This window comes from Elephas maximus, chromosome 5 (genome assembly GCF_024166365.1).
Source record: "Elephas maximus indicus isolate mEleMax1 chromosome 5, mEleMax1 primary haplotype, whole genome shotgun sequence".
Taxonomy (NCBI): Eukaryota; Metazoa; Chordata; class Mammalia; order Proboscidea; family Elephantidae; genus Elephas; species Elephas maximus.
In genome coordinates, this window is record NC_064823.1 from 31,159,209 (window position 1) to 31,174,194 (window position 14,986).

Consider the following 14,986-nt stretch of genomic DNA (forward strand, 5'->3'; position numbering starts at 1 on the left):
CAGGGAACCCAGGATGGAGAAGGGGAGAGTGTTGACGCAGCGTGCGGTTGGCAACCACTGTCAAAAAATGATTTGCGTATTAACTATTTAATGAGAAACTAATTTTCTTTGTTACCTTTCATCTAAAGCACAATTAAAAAAATCCTTACAACCACACATACACAGACACAAAACTGCTTAAATCGCTAAATTTAAACAAAAGATTGGTGCTTTTTCTTAGGGACAGAGCTTAAAAATTTGCATTTTGGGAAAGAGACTAGCATATCACAGGTAACTACAGATCTGTGACTAAGAAGGTGCAAGGGTGTGATTTTTTTTAAGTAAGCAATGTCATAAACTATAAAAATTAGTGTTTTATACTCTATCAGCCAAAGAGAGTAGCTTAGTCAGATCGCTATAAGGAAAGGATGGCGGTCTGAAGTTCAGTTTGCCAAAGATTTAACCACGTGCTTGCAACTGTGACTGTGTTTATGAGATCATACTATAAAAATATTTCTGGTCTGTGCAGTCAGTACTCCTAAGACAGAAATACACCCTCTGGTTCCTGCTTCTCCACCGTAATGTGATTTATACTCTTATATAATCTGACGGAGCAGGAACTGTTAATTGTATTACACAGGTCGATAGCTAGCGATGGTGATCAGACATGGCCTTATCATACTGCACTTCTCTCACCTGGATAAATCACTGTTCTAATTTTACTTAGTAATAATACGTTGTTGCCATCTTTCCCCATTTTTTAGTTTCCTTATCTCTCTGGTAAGCTTTTTTTAGTATTGTACTTAAACCTTTTTTTTTTTTACTTAAACCTACCATATCTATAAAACAGAAGAAAAGGTAAAATAACTCTGTCAACAGCCCTACTGTCTGCAAATGAATTGAAAAAGACATTGCTCCTAGATTGTATTTGAGCCAAACAATGAACAGTTTATCTATAATCAGACATAGCTATACGGCACGAAGCACAGTAATCTCTTATATACAAAGGAAAAATGGTCTTTATAAGCTTGACTTGTAATAGTGGTTCTCAATCTTTAGCATGTGTCAGATTCATCTCAAGGGCTTGTTATAACACAGATAGCTGGGCCCGATGCCCAGAGTTTCTGATTCAGCAGGTCCAATGTGGGGCCTAAGAATTTACATTTCTAACAAGCTCCCAGGTGATCCTGATGTTTCTGGTCTCGGGACCATACTTGGAGAACCACTGACTTAGAAGAAATGTGGAAAAAATCTAAAACTTATTGAGGGGAAAAAAAAAAAACCAACCTCCATTAATTGAAATCCACAGTAGAGTAAAAAAAATATGGTCTTTGGAGTCAGGTACAATCCTAAGGCCAATAGTTTTATTTCTAGTACTTACCAGCTGTGAGAACTTGAACAAAAAATTATTTACCCTCAATGAGTCTTAGTTTTCTTACCTAATATGGGGAAGAAAATACGTAGCTATCAGGGTTTATGAGAGTCAAGTAAAATAACCTATGTCAAAGCACCTAAACAGTGCCTCCCCTCAAATCTGAGTATTAGGAAGGTATTTAAAATAAAAAAATTACACCTTTATTCAGATATAATTAAGGCATTTTTAAAACTGAAAAGAACAAATCTTTGTGGGGAAAGGAAGTATGGATACTACAGTGTGAAAAGAGAAACAGAAATTAATTCCTTTCTTAGATCAACTGAAAACACTCTTTTTTGAATTTCATGTTTAAGAACGGTACTCAATTATGTTATTTGCTTTTAATAGCCTTTCATGTCCACCATTAAAGAGACAAACAGAAAAAAATGGATATGATCTAATTGCTTCACATGGTCAGTAAAAGTCATAATGTATCAGTGGTCAAAAAACTACATAGTGGTTTCTAAATTCTGGCTTTTCCTACACATGGTGTGGAGTCTGAAAAAACTGTCCTGATACATATATTTTAATGGTGGTAAATGGCACAGGACCTGGCAATGTTTCATTCTGTTATACATAGGGTCACCATGGACTGGAGCCATGGCAGGTAACTAACAGCAACAATAATGCAACTACAGAATCACAGCCATGACACAGTCAGATAACCATCAGTAAAGCTTCACCTTTTATACTTTTGTCCGTTTCAACACTGAAAAATATTTGAATATCCAGGTTACTATAAGTCTATAAAAAATTATTCAAAAATACACTTTTGACAAAGCTAATGTTAAAAAATGAAGCTCTTTAATTCTCGTGGAATTAAGGAGATGTTTTTGTCCAATTAAATCAATTTTGCAAAATGTTGATACACACAACCAAATGGATGAAGCTCAAGAGGATTATGCTAAGCGAAAGAAGTCAAACAGAGAAGACCGTACACCATGATTTCTTTATATGAAATCCTAGACAAGACAAAACTGCAGTAGCAGAGGAGTCCTTGAGTGGGACAGTCAATGCACTCAACTGTTAACCAAAAGGTTGGAAGTTTGAGTCCACCCAAAGAAGCCTTGAAAGACAGGCCTGGTGATCTACTTCCAAAAAATCAGCCACTGAAAACTCTGTGGGGCACAGTTCTATTCTGACACATATGGAGTTGCCATGAATTGGAACTGACTTGACGGCAACTAGTTGGTTGGTTATAAGTGGAGACAGCAGATCAGTGGTTGCCCGTGGCTGGGGGTGGAGGAGGGGATCCACTGCAAAGGGGCACAGAGAAACTTTTTAGGGTGACAGAAATTTTCTGTGTCTTGATTGTGGTGGTGGTTACTGAACTGCATACAATTTCCAAAAGGTATCACTATATATTGAAAATGTGTGAATTTTATTACATGTAAATTAATACCGCAATAAAGCTGGAAAAAATTCAATTTCTATAGGAAATAGACTAAAAAAAATCCTTTGCAAAGGTAAATGTCATATACAAATTGTAATGGAAACATTTGGAAACCCAATGGAGCTTAAGATGACAGGTAATAATTCTGCCATCTAACTGTGATATCAAAAAATGTCTTCCTGTCCAGTACAACACGGGAGGAAGCATCTCCTGCAGGGCTTTCTGAAGCAAACCTGATACACAGAACACGCATGCTTCCCAGAGCAGAAGAGATCAGTGCCGGTGAGGCTACACCATGGCGGTGGGAGTACCATGAAAAGACTTTAGTTTAAACGTTTTCCCATATGCCTCTTGACTTTAAATAAATAAGGAAAAGTGAAATAGATAAGGGCGAGAAAATTTGTCATATTATTTTTTTCAGACTGGTATTTTCAAATGGGACCAATGGAAAATGAATGGGCTAAACTTTGTGTACACTGCATAGAATTCTTCCGAGTTATTTCTAAAGAGATGAAGAGAGGGAACACATCCCCCTTACGAAAGGTTCTGGTTGAAATGGCTGTTTTCTGTGAGGCCAGAATTCAAGGGCTCAGAATAATTTATCATGCAGGATACAGCATGAATGTCTGCCGCCTTAAAACTTCCACTGGGCCTCATTTTAATACTGATTCTTACAGAAACAAGAACTTAATGGGGGGAAAAAATTTAAGAAACCGTGGAAGCTTTCTTAATAAATACCTTTCTTAGCACAAAGTTTTGTTTACGTCTGGGAATTCTGCCTGTCAGACAGCTTTCAGACTATTAAAAAAAATAGTCATCTCTGCAAGAAATAGTTTAGAAATAAACCGTATCAGGAAGATGGCAGCTTAAAAGGCTCTTTTTCTGGAAGAGATTTATTATAAAGAGTTACAGGTATTTATATGTGTCTCCCTTGACTTTTGACAAAATCATGTCAACTACTCTCTAAACACTTGATTAGTTTTGATTTCAGAAATGTTACTAACAATACTTGTCAATTAAGATCTTCGGGGAAAAAAAAATTTATCACAGAATTTCCTGCTGAATATTCAAATTCTGTGACATCTGTTTTTGACCTTTTCCCTTAATTAAACAAAACACTTTGACAAATGCTTAAGTATGTTATTTAGGTAAACAAAGATTATGTCAAAATACATAATGTGTTATTTTTTCATCCGCATTTCTAGGAAGTGTAAGAAGTCACTGTGACAGGAATTCATGGTCTAGTGTCATGAATTGAATTGTGTTCCCCAAAAATATGTGTCATCTTGGTTAGGCCATGATTCCCAGTATTGTGTGGTTGTCCTCCATTTTGTGATTGTAATTTTATGTTAAAGAGGATTAGGGTGGGACTGTAACACCCTTACTAAGGTCACATCCCTGGTCCAATGTAAAGGAGTTTCCCTGGAGTGTGGCCTGCACCACCTTTTATCTTACAAGAGATAAAAGGAAAGGGAAGCAAGCACAGAGAGGGGACCTCATACTACCAAGAAAGAAGCACTGGGAGCACAGTGTGTCCTTTGGACCTGGGGTTCCTACATGAAGAAGCTCCTGCTCTAGGGAAAGGTTGATGAGAAGGCCCTTCCTCCAGAGCCCACAGAGAGAGAAAGACTTCCGCTGGAGCTGACGCCCTGAATTTGGACTTCCAGCCTACTAGACTATGAGAAAATGAACTTCTCTTTGTTAAAGCCATCCACTTGTGGTATTTCTGTTATAGCAGCACTAGAAGGCTAAGACATCTAGTCTTTAGGATTGTTACATTAGGATTTTTACACTAGTTGGTTAATCATAACATAAAAAACTCTCACCAGTTTTCTGGGGTCCTATTACCAAGAATTTTGGTAAGCGATCACAGGTTTTTTCTTTAGACCAAATATCTCTGTGGCGTTTGTCATCACAAGGATTCTAAACGAGAGAAGAATATAGAAATTTATTTATTTATTTAGTGAGTGCGTCCATTGTGTGCTAGAGTTTTTCAGCTTCTGCCCTTAAAAGATATCCCAGGTAACAAGGCTATGTGGCTCCATTTTAAAAATGAAAGCCTTGATATGGTATCCAAAAAGCTTTCAAATCATTTCTTTCCATCTTGAAGTTGAGAGTCTACTGAGGAGGTGGGGAAGGGAAGGCGTTTCCACTGTGGGTAAACAGCCTCACGTCACTGAGAGTTTTATATATTTTTTTATTCTATTTTATATTAGTTCTATGTCTCAGTGTTTTTTTTTTCCTTCTTCTTTTTAAATAGTGAGCTTGCTGGGCAGAGACTGTTTTCTGCTAACCTAAAAGAAGATACACTCTCAGCATTCACTACATAAATGAAATACAAGGTGTCAAATTTTCATTCTATGTAACTTTGAGCTTTCCTGCTGTGCTTCCGAGGGATATGGACCCCGACCATAATAATGCTATTTAAAGAGACAGCTGATTCCTTTCAGCTGCCTTCAAGGGCCAGTAAATGTATATCTAAAAATGTAACTTTACAGGCTGTGGTGTTAAAAAGCACCAAATTTTAGCAAAAGGGCAAAATGAGGGTGAATTACTACCTCAGGGATTCGGCTTTTGATCTATGGTACTTAAACTGACACACAGTGTACAAGATGTATCTTAAAAAACACCCTTTAATTCTGACTGCAAAGTGCATATTATGTTGAAAAGAGTAAAGAATTACAGTACCCTTTACTGCTATTTTCAAGAGTGGTCAAAAGGGACCACTTTCTATTTCTACTCAATTAATACTGCATATATATATATATATATATATTTATGTAGTTAAATAAACCTTCTGCTAAGAACAAATAATAAACAGATGCTACGAATGAAGCAAGGGTATTCTTTCTGGCTACTGTCCTAGAAAAAAAAAATGGGTTTCAACCCAGTCTCCTGATATAATAATGATTTCAGTTTAAAACTAAGGTGTTAAATTAGCAGGAAAATTGTATGTCTTTCCAGAGGCTAACATCGATGGTATTGTATAGTGGGTAAGATTAAAAGATGCTTGGTATAAAGACTGAAAAGTAACATGCGGTCCACAATCGTTGACTTTGCTAAAATGTGCTGTTATTTCCCTGCTTGGGGTTATCTGTTTGTGCTCTGGAGGTAATTAGCCCACAGTTTAAAGATGATTTGAATGGAGACAGAGTTTACCACAATATCAATCTGCTAAATTTACTCAGTTCTGCTGAAGGTTGTTATTGTTTTACCATCAGCTTCATCAATGAGTCTCCTGTAGCATTTTACACAGTGATTAAGACACAGTCTCTGGAGCCAGATGGTCTGGAATTGATTCCTAATTTTACTATACCCAAGCTGTGTGACCTTGTTCAAGGGGCTCAGCCCTTCTGTGCCTCAGCTTTTTCATCTGTAGAATGAGACTAATAACTGTACCTACCGCATAGGGTAGTTGTGAGGATTTAATGAATTAACAAATGTCAAGTGCCCAATCTGACCCATAGTAAACACTAAGTAAGTATTTGCTAAGAATATTACTTTTCCCAGATCGTGGAGTGGGCAATTTAAGCTGCAAGTATGTACCTGAACTTCTAGGACGCCCATCTATCCTTTGAAATTCTGGGATAACCCTAGAATACTCTGAATATGCCATATCTTTGTGACAATTTTGTCTTAAGAAACTTAGTCTTTTTACCACAAAACACTTTCTCCATGTTCTCAATCCAGTTTCTCAAATCCACTAACATTTCCAAAATGTACATTTTTTAAAAAAAGATGCCTTTACTCTTCTGATTTGGATTATCTCATAGAACCACAGATATGTTTTAGGATTAATTAAGCAATTATACCAAACTATCGATTGACGCAGTGGCTGCAACAATGGGCTTAAGCATAACAACAATTGTGAGGATGGCACAGGACCAGGGCAATGTTTTGATCTGTTGTACATAGGGTTGCTGTGAGTCGGAATTGACTCGATGGCACCTCACAACAAAAACAACATTGATCCTGTCTTACCTGCCAGAGAGGGTCTTTCTGTTCAGGGAAGAGCTCAAAATATTTGTGAGCGAGCTGCAGTGGAGGCAGAGTCTGAAGTCGCAGGTTGGTCCAGCTCTGCACGAAGTTGGCCAGATTAACAAATGTGTATAAGCCCAGTCGGTCATTCCCATAGTTGGACAAATGGGTCATGAAAATGCTGATCTGAAAAAGGCAAAGATGAACAGCAGGGTACATACAAACTGTTTTAACACTAGGGGGCAGTGCAATCACAGCAAGGCTAAGTTTTTTTTTTTATTACTAAGTAGTCTGTGCAGGGGAAACTCTGGTGGTGTAGTGGTTAAGTGCTACAGCTGCTAACCAAAGGGTCAGCAGTTCGAATCTGCCAGGCGCTCCTTGGAAACTCTATGGGGCAGTTCTGCTCTGTCCTATAGGGTTGCTATGAGTCGGAATCGACTTGACGGCACTGGGTTTGGTTTTTGGTTTTAGTCTGTGCAGGGCTTCAATTCATGAAGTGTTTGGAGATTTTGGACATAGCTCAAGGACTCTCACTGTATGAATGCATACTAGAGAATGTATTATTAGCAAGACCTGATGAGCATTTTTTCTTGAAATTTTAATATATTTTATAACAAAAAACAAATCCAACACCCATTAGCTGCCATATACTGATGTTAGTGCAGCCAGGTTGCAGCTGAGTAACATATTTTAGAGGTGTTGCTAGGTGATGCAAATCATTTGTGCTCCACTGCTAGCCTATACGTTGGTGGTTCAAACCCCCCCAGCAGTGCTGTGGAAGAAAGGCCTGGAAATCTGCTTCCACTATGATTACAGTCAGGAAAACCCTATGGAGCAGTTCTACTCTGTAACACACAGGGTTGCCATAGATCAGAATCGACTCAATGACAACCAACAACAAAAATGTCAACACATAATGGCCTCATGACGTATGGACTACTCATCATTTGAGACATCAGGATCCCAGGAGGTTGGAATTTTAATTTTAATCTACTTAATTCACTTATAATGTAGTTCTTCAAGGGTCAATGAATTGCCATTATTAATATTAACTGAGTGACCTCCGATTTGCATTTATGAAAGGCCACAATGACAACAGGCTGGTGCCCGAGTTTTTACTAAAGTAACCATTAACCATTTTCCATCAATAACACTCTCAAAATATGTTTCCATATTTATTGGGCCTACTATTTCCAATATATGTATAAGTATTGGGGTCCCCTTGTGGTGCAAATGGTTAACGCGCTTGGCTGCTACCTGAACGGTTGGCAGTTCAACTCCACTCCGAGGTGCCTTGGAAGAAAGGCCTGGTAATCTACTTCCAAAAAATCGGTCTTTGGAAACCCTGTGGGGCACAGTCCTACTCTGACACACATGGGGTTGCCGTAAGTCAGGATCCATGGCAACAGGTTTTACTATTCCCAGTATCTTATACCTCCTTTAAATATAGTCTTCAGTGCTTGGGCAGATAAAATCGACTCTTCCTATGGAAGCATCTGACCTAAATTGAATTCATACACTGAAAAAAAAAAAAAATCATAGCAAATGCGGGGAACTTTTCATAGTAAAATAAATTTCAATTCTATAGGTTTGATTAAATTGATCTGAGCATTTTTAAAGCTACTGCTCTAAGTCCATGCAAATAGCTTTTGTTGGTTAGATGTTGACAAATGGAAATGATTCTCCTCCATGAGATTTTCAACGGCAAAGAAAACCACTGTAGCATTTATGCTACTATTAAAAAGAGCCATAAAATAATCCAGGTGATAAAAGCACTTTCCTAAAATATACAATGTCATGGGAATGAGTAGTAATACTTATTATTATAATCATCATAATAGTGAATATAAAAGGTTCATTCATTAAGTGGCTGAAAGAAATATTAAATAAAATTCAATAAGGTAAAGTGGTAAAGATGAGAGAAAGGGTTATATTAAGATCTGATATAATGAATCAGAAAAAAAAATAATTCCAACTATGAATAAGAAATAGTAATAGCCTATTTATATTCTAGGGAACAAATCCTGCAGGGCTTTCCCATGAAAAGCCTCAACTGTGATCAAGAATATTTAATTGTGTTTCTATTCACTCTGCTCTGAACAGACATTAAATCTTAGAACTTTGACAAACAAAATACTTTGAGGGTGATTTTAAGTAGCTCCCGCAGAACAATACAGTAGTGGATTTGATAAGTAAGACGTATACCATTTTGGGTCTTTCTGAAAAATAAGACTTTTAAAATTTAACCTGGTTATATTCTATAGTCATTTCAATTCTGTAACTTATTTGTTTTACCCCTACTTCCTTTTCTTCTCCAAAGTTCATCAAAACAATATGTGACTGAGAAACTTAAGAAAATCATACTTAAACTTGAAAGTTCTTTTATACTGGCTGTTAGAGGCAGTCTTTCCTGATTTGTTTTATAGGCCACATTTTTTTTTTCAATGTAGCAGAATATTTCACGATGTTTTTATCTTAAAAGAAAAACTTTAATACAATGTAAAAATATATAAATGCCCATACATATGTATTTTTTTTTCTTAACCTGGTTAGCCACTTGTTGAAATTTCTTATTTTTATAAAAGATTTAAAAATACATGTGTGTCCCTGAATAATATTTACAATGGAAAGAAAATTGAAAACTTAGAGATCCTGTGTGACTTTGTGACACTTATACACTTGATCTTCCTTTGAATTCTCTTTCCCACCTTGGAAAACATAATATTCTGTGACAATCAAAGCAGAGTACTACTTTTCTAACTGCACGACTACAGAAAGTAAAAAAAAAAAAAAAAAGTCACTTTCTCTGATAAACAAAGGAAACCCAAAATGAGTTATGAGCTAGCGAACAACATTGCTTTTGCTGAAACTCAACCTGATCTGTAAGGATCGCAATGACTCAAGGTGTTGAACTTACTCCTGTCAAAGAAAAGCTACTTAGCCTGCAAGCATGGAAGCTTTCCCAGGTTTTCAATTCTATTTGTATATTCACTTTAGCATAACGCAAAGTGCACTATAAGCAAAAAGGCTATTTCAACGTAATTCTTTTTTCTTTCCTAATGCATGCCACCTCATGCACTTTTAAACTTCAGAGTCAAGCCCGGGATTTTGTTTTGTGTTTCTAAAGAAATACAAGACCAAAGGGAGTATAATTTGCTAGGACATAAAACACTGAATCACAATATTCTCTCTTGACATGGAATATTATATGTCTTTTGTTTAATATGGAGCCTCTTCAAGTTTTCTTTATTTTTTTTAAGTTATGAATCTATTGCACAACAAGCAATGGGACTGGTGAGAACAAACACCTAACTGGAATGTTGTGAGCTTTTCTTCCTTGTCCCTGTTCTGACCTCTGACATTTATAATGTCTCTTGGCATTTCCTCACCTGACAGCAATCTCTGCATGGTATAGAAAGAAACAATGAAAAAGCCTGAAAAGGTTATCAGTTCAGAGCAAATAAGGTCTTAGTTTTTTCATAAAGAGGGTATCTTTATAATTTTTAAAATGCTTCAGAACTGAGGTTCTAAAAAAAAAAATGGATGGAATGGATCAAACTAAATTACCTGTATTATACATGGAGGTTCCAGTGGGAAGGAAAATGCTAGAAGTTACAATTGCATTTGTACAACAATTTTTGCTCTAAGTAAAAGCTACTAAGAAGGCTAATTAGCTGCTTAAAACTCAAATCATTATAAACACTGCCAAAGGCATAAACTTCGTTTTATTATGAGTGGAAAAAATATTCTTCCTAGCTCATAAAAAAAAAAGTAGATAATTATCTTGTTATATATATCATAGACATAGATATATATAACAAGATAATTATCTACTTTTTTTTTTTTCTGTAAAAGGCAAAAGGCAAGTGTCAAATGCCATATACATTGGGACTCATTAGAAAGAAATAGATATAACTGGTAAAAATTGTAGCTAAGAGAAAGATATGGGAAGTCTTATGTACACTTTCCAGCCCCAACCATGTGAATCTAGTTAAGTTCCAGGTATGAGGAATGCATGAATCATTACCAAGAAGAATAAGGAGCAAAACGTGTCCTGGTGCAAAAACAGTTGATAACGCAGCCATTATTCTCTTTCTTTTGAGAAGGTGAGGGAAGAGGAGAGGGAAAGGGAGTGTAAAAAGAGTATGTTAGTTATAATAAAAAAAAAAAAAAATATGCCATGAGGACCATGCAGATCAGTTCAATTCCACAGACGGGTTCTGGTCATGCTGCTACGTGCCAGATGCTCTGCCTGGCTCTGGGGGTACAAATATGAATACGATGCTCTTCTTTTTTCAGTTTTGTTCATGGCAAGATTCAGAATTCAGAAGGTAGAAAAGGGATTACAGTGCAAAGCCTCCTTCTCACCTCTGTCCAACCAGGTTTTTTTTTTTTTTTTTTTGTATTCTTCTAGGTAGCCAACGATTCAAGAGCTTTAGCATACATACTGATCACCTAGGAAGCTTTTCAGAAGTTCAGATCACCAGGCATTACATGCAGAGATCCTGATGTTCTAGGTCCAGAGGGGGCCCTAGTATCTGCATTTTAAAGACTCATCCATAATGATCCTGACACAGGTGCCATGAGAACATTCTTTGAAGAAAACTGTCTGAACCCATTGTTTATTCCCCGAGAAAAGATTGAGTTTGACAAGAGTTATAAGTTGCTCTGTTTGAATATATATAAAACAAACACGTCTTGTTAAGTTCATACATATATTTTGATGCCCTGGACTTAGAGCTATCCCTAGCAAAAACAAAACAAAACAACCGGGCAAATGCTGCTGACAGATGTGTGGAGACGCATAAAGAGGATGTTGAAAAAGAACCACGGTTCGTATGTTGTTGTTAGCTGCCATCAAGTTGGCCCTGACTCATGGCGATCTCATGCACAATGGAACAAAACACTGCCCAGTCCTGCACCATCCCCATGGTCGGTTGAACATTGGGCCGTTGTGATCCATGCGGTCTTCACTGGCTTATTTTTGGAAGGATATGGCCAGGTCTTTCTTCCTAGCCTATCTTAGTCTGGAAGCTCTGCTAAAACCCGTTCAGCATTATTGCAACATGCAGATGCCACTAACATTACATGAACGCATCACTACGCGTGAGGTGCACTGGGCAGGAATCGAACTCGAGTCTCCTGCATGGAAGGTGAGAATTCTACCATTGAACCACCAATGTCTCATGTAGTTCATATAAACGTGTACAATCGGCTCCTAATTCCCTTTCAATCCTACATTTTTATCAAAGCACAATCCTTCTCCATTTCCACATATACATCTAAGATGCGTCTTATAACTCCTTTATTTAAAAGGCTGCCTTTCCTGTTCACTTTTACTTTATGTCACTGGCATTAAAGTTTTGTGTGGTAGAGGATAGCACACTGTGATTTGCCTCCTGTTCTTCCTCCTAGACTTACATCTTCAGACTAGAAATACTCTTTAGGGATTAAAATAAAGAAAGCCAGTTTATTTTTATGGGACAGTGATCAAATTCCAGTTATTTCATTTTCATCATCTTAAAATATATTTGAGTTCCACCACTGTCAAGATTGTGCTTCATCAAATGAGTGTGTCTCATTCTAGAAAAAAATAAAAAGTCCTGAGGAGAAAGGATAATCTAAGCATGCTCTGGACCCAAATCTTTTATTCTCTAATTTTCTGGTTCAAACCTTTAATAATTCCTCATTGCCTTCTGAATTATATATAAAGTATAAATTCAGGGTATTGTCCTAACATAGCATCAGCTTACCTTTCCAAACATACTTCTCCCTGGACTTGCCTATGCCGTCTCTGTTTATGCAATTTCTTCTCTCTGCAATATACAGCCTCACTTCTCTGCTTATCTAAATCCCATGTGTATAGAGTACCACCTCCACTTTTCAGATTTCTCTAGCTAATGCATTCTTTAAAAAAAATTGAGCCCCGGAGCACTCTAGTTTTGTCTTTCTGACATTTTCTACCCTAGTTTGTATTATGCTATTTTGGTCCCAGTTTTATTCAACACTAGATTGTACGGTAAATTCCTTCAGGGCTGGCATGAGGCGTTTTCAACCTTATTTTCCTATAATAGATAGTATGTGCCTTGAGGAGTCCCTGGGTGGTGCAAACAGTTAAGTGCTTAACTACTAACCAAAAAATTGGCTGTTCAAACCCATCCAGAGGCATCGCAGAAGAATGGTCTCGTGATCTACTTCCGAAAAATCAGCCATTGAAAATCCTGTGGAGCGCAGTTCTACTCTGCACACATGCAGTCACTGTGAATTTGAATTGATGCTAGAGCGTAGAAACTTGGGTTTTTTTTTTTTTTTTTTAATGTGCCTTGAGCTTGCACCAATAACTTATGTGCAAAGTTGGGGAATACAGGGTCAGGTTTTTTTTTTTCCCAGTGCCATTCATTCTGACAATCCTTTAGCACCACTCTAATTGTAGGCTTCCTCAGTGATTTGTTCTAGTCTCTTTAACTTCATCCCTATTCACTCTGAGCTCCTCTTCCTGAACTGTCTTCCCAGTCTCCGCTTACTTTCTTACTGCTGTCTTCCCTGTTTGCCTTGAAACCTCATTCCTTTGTAAGGAAATTATATCTTTATGTCTTTGACTTTGGCCTACACAGTGGTTAAAAAAGTAGGCTCTGCCACCTACTGGTTCTGTGGTCTTCACAACTTATTTAAATTCTCAGTCCTTAAATTTATTTATCTAAAAGAACAAGAGGCTAGAATAACTACCTTACAGAGTTGTTCTAAGGAATAGATGTGATAAAATATTTAAAGCACTGCCTGGCACACAGTAATTGCTTAATAAATGATAGCTTAATAAATGATAGCTATTTAAAAAAATTTTTTTTTTTTTATTTATTATTGTTATCGATCGATCATTATTATTTTGGAGGAATCATTTCTCATTTATAGTTCCCTTCCAGCAGCTCATCACCCTTATCTGGTCCTCCATTTCTTGACCTTCTCATTGTTTCCGCATCTATCAATGTCCTTCTAATCACTCCTCTTCTTTTACTGGGCAAAACTCTATGGACAACTATTTGAATTTCTCTCCCACCATCACCCACAGATTCCCAAATCATCTTTCTGTTTTTAATGTGAATCCAAGGCTTTGAATCAATTTTGCCACGGAATTACTTCACTCCCACATATGGACTGTTCAGCACAGCTAGAGAAAAACCACACAATGGGAGCTATTCATGTCACATAAGCATATGGTACCCAATCTTAATGGCACCCTCAGTGTTGTTGGATATTCTTTTTATTCATCTTTTGTCAACTGGCTCTTGAGTTCCCTTCGGCAGCTATTTCAAACTTTCATCCCTCTCTGGAGACTTCCTGCTCAATCTCCACTCTCTAATTTTTCCCTAGGTAATTATCCCCTAATTAATGGAGAATAATGGCCATCAGACAAGAACTCTTTCAACTTCCTACCCCAGCCCATACACATTTGTCTTTTTCAAATCCCTTCTGACAAATGAGAACACTAAGGTGCTCCATTTTGTATTCAAAGCTAATATGTCTCCCAATGCTTTTGATCCCATCCACTCTCAACTCCCATGAGACGTTATTCCAACACTTAAACTCCTTTGTTGTCCTCTATTTTCAATGCCTTCTATTGGGCCTTGCCTAAGCCCAAAAATATGTTCAAGTCTCTCTCATCTTAAGCTCTCCCTTAAGCTTTTATCTTTTCTAACCACTGTCCTTCCCAGCCAAGTTCTTCAAAGGAGAAGTCCACAGGTGCTATCTTTATTCCTCACCTCCTTTTACTTCCCAGTCTTCTCTAATCTGGCTTTGCCCCCACCACTCCACTGAAAGCACCTTACAAAGGTAACAGTGGGCTCCTAACTACCTTATCCAGTGGATCCTTGGTAATCTTATCTTACTGCTCCATTTGACACCACTGACCACACTAAAAATTTTCTCCTTCCTGGGCTTTTTTGATAAGAGCTTGGCTACTAACCAAATGGTCAGCAGTTTGAATCTACCAGCTGCTCCTTGGAAACTCTATGGGGCAGTTCTACTTTGTCCTACAGGGCGCTATGAGTAGGATTGGACTCGAAGGCAATGGGTGGTTTGGGGGACTTTTTTTTTTTCCTTTAGAAGAAGGTTTACAGAACAAAGCAGCTTCTCATTAAACAGTTAGTACACATATTGTTTTATGACGTTGGTTAACAACCCCACAACATGTCAATGCTCCCCTTCTCAACCTTGAGTTCCCTATT

At 37.4% G+C, this 14,986-nt stretch overlaps 1 protein-coding gene across 3 annotated transcripts in view; it reads right to left on the bottom strand.

The window, feature by feature from the left end:
• The window catches only part of LOC126076837 (bifunctional heparan sulfate N-deacetylase/N-sulfotransferase 3), a 226,761-nt gene that overhangs the window by 32,149 nt on the left and 179,626 nt on the right, over positions 1-14,986 (bottom strand). For all 3 annotated transcript variants that reach the window (XM_049885458.1, XM_049885460.1, XM_049885461.1), the window contains exons 7-8: positions 6,768-6,950; positions 4,613-4,709 (exon numbers count right to left, since the gene is read on the bottom strand). In XM_049885458.1, coding sequence (XP_049741415.1) covers positions 4,613-4,709; positions 6,768-6,950 — 280 coding nt within the window. The remainder of the gene's footprint in view (positions 1-4,612; positions 4,710-6,767; positions 6,951-14,986) is intronic.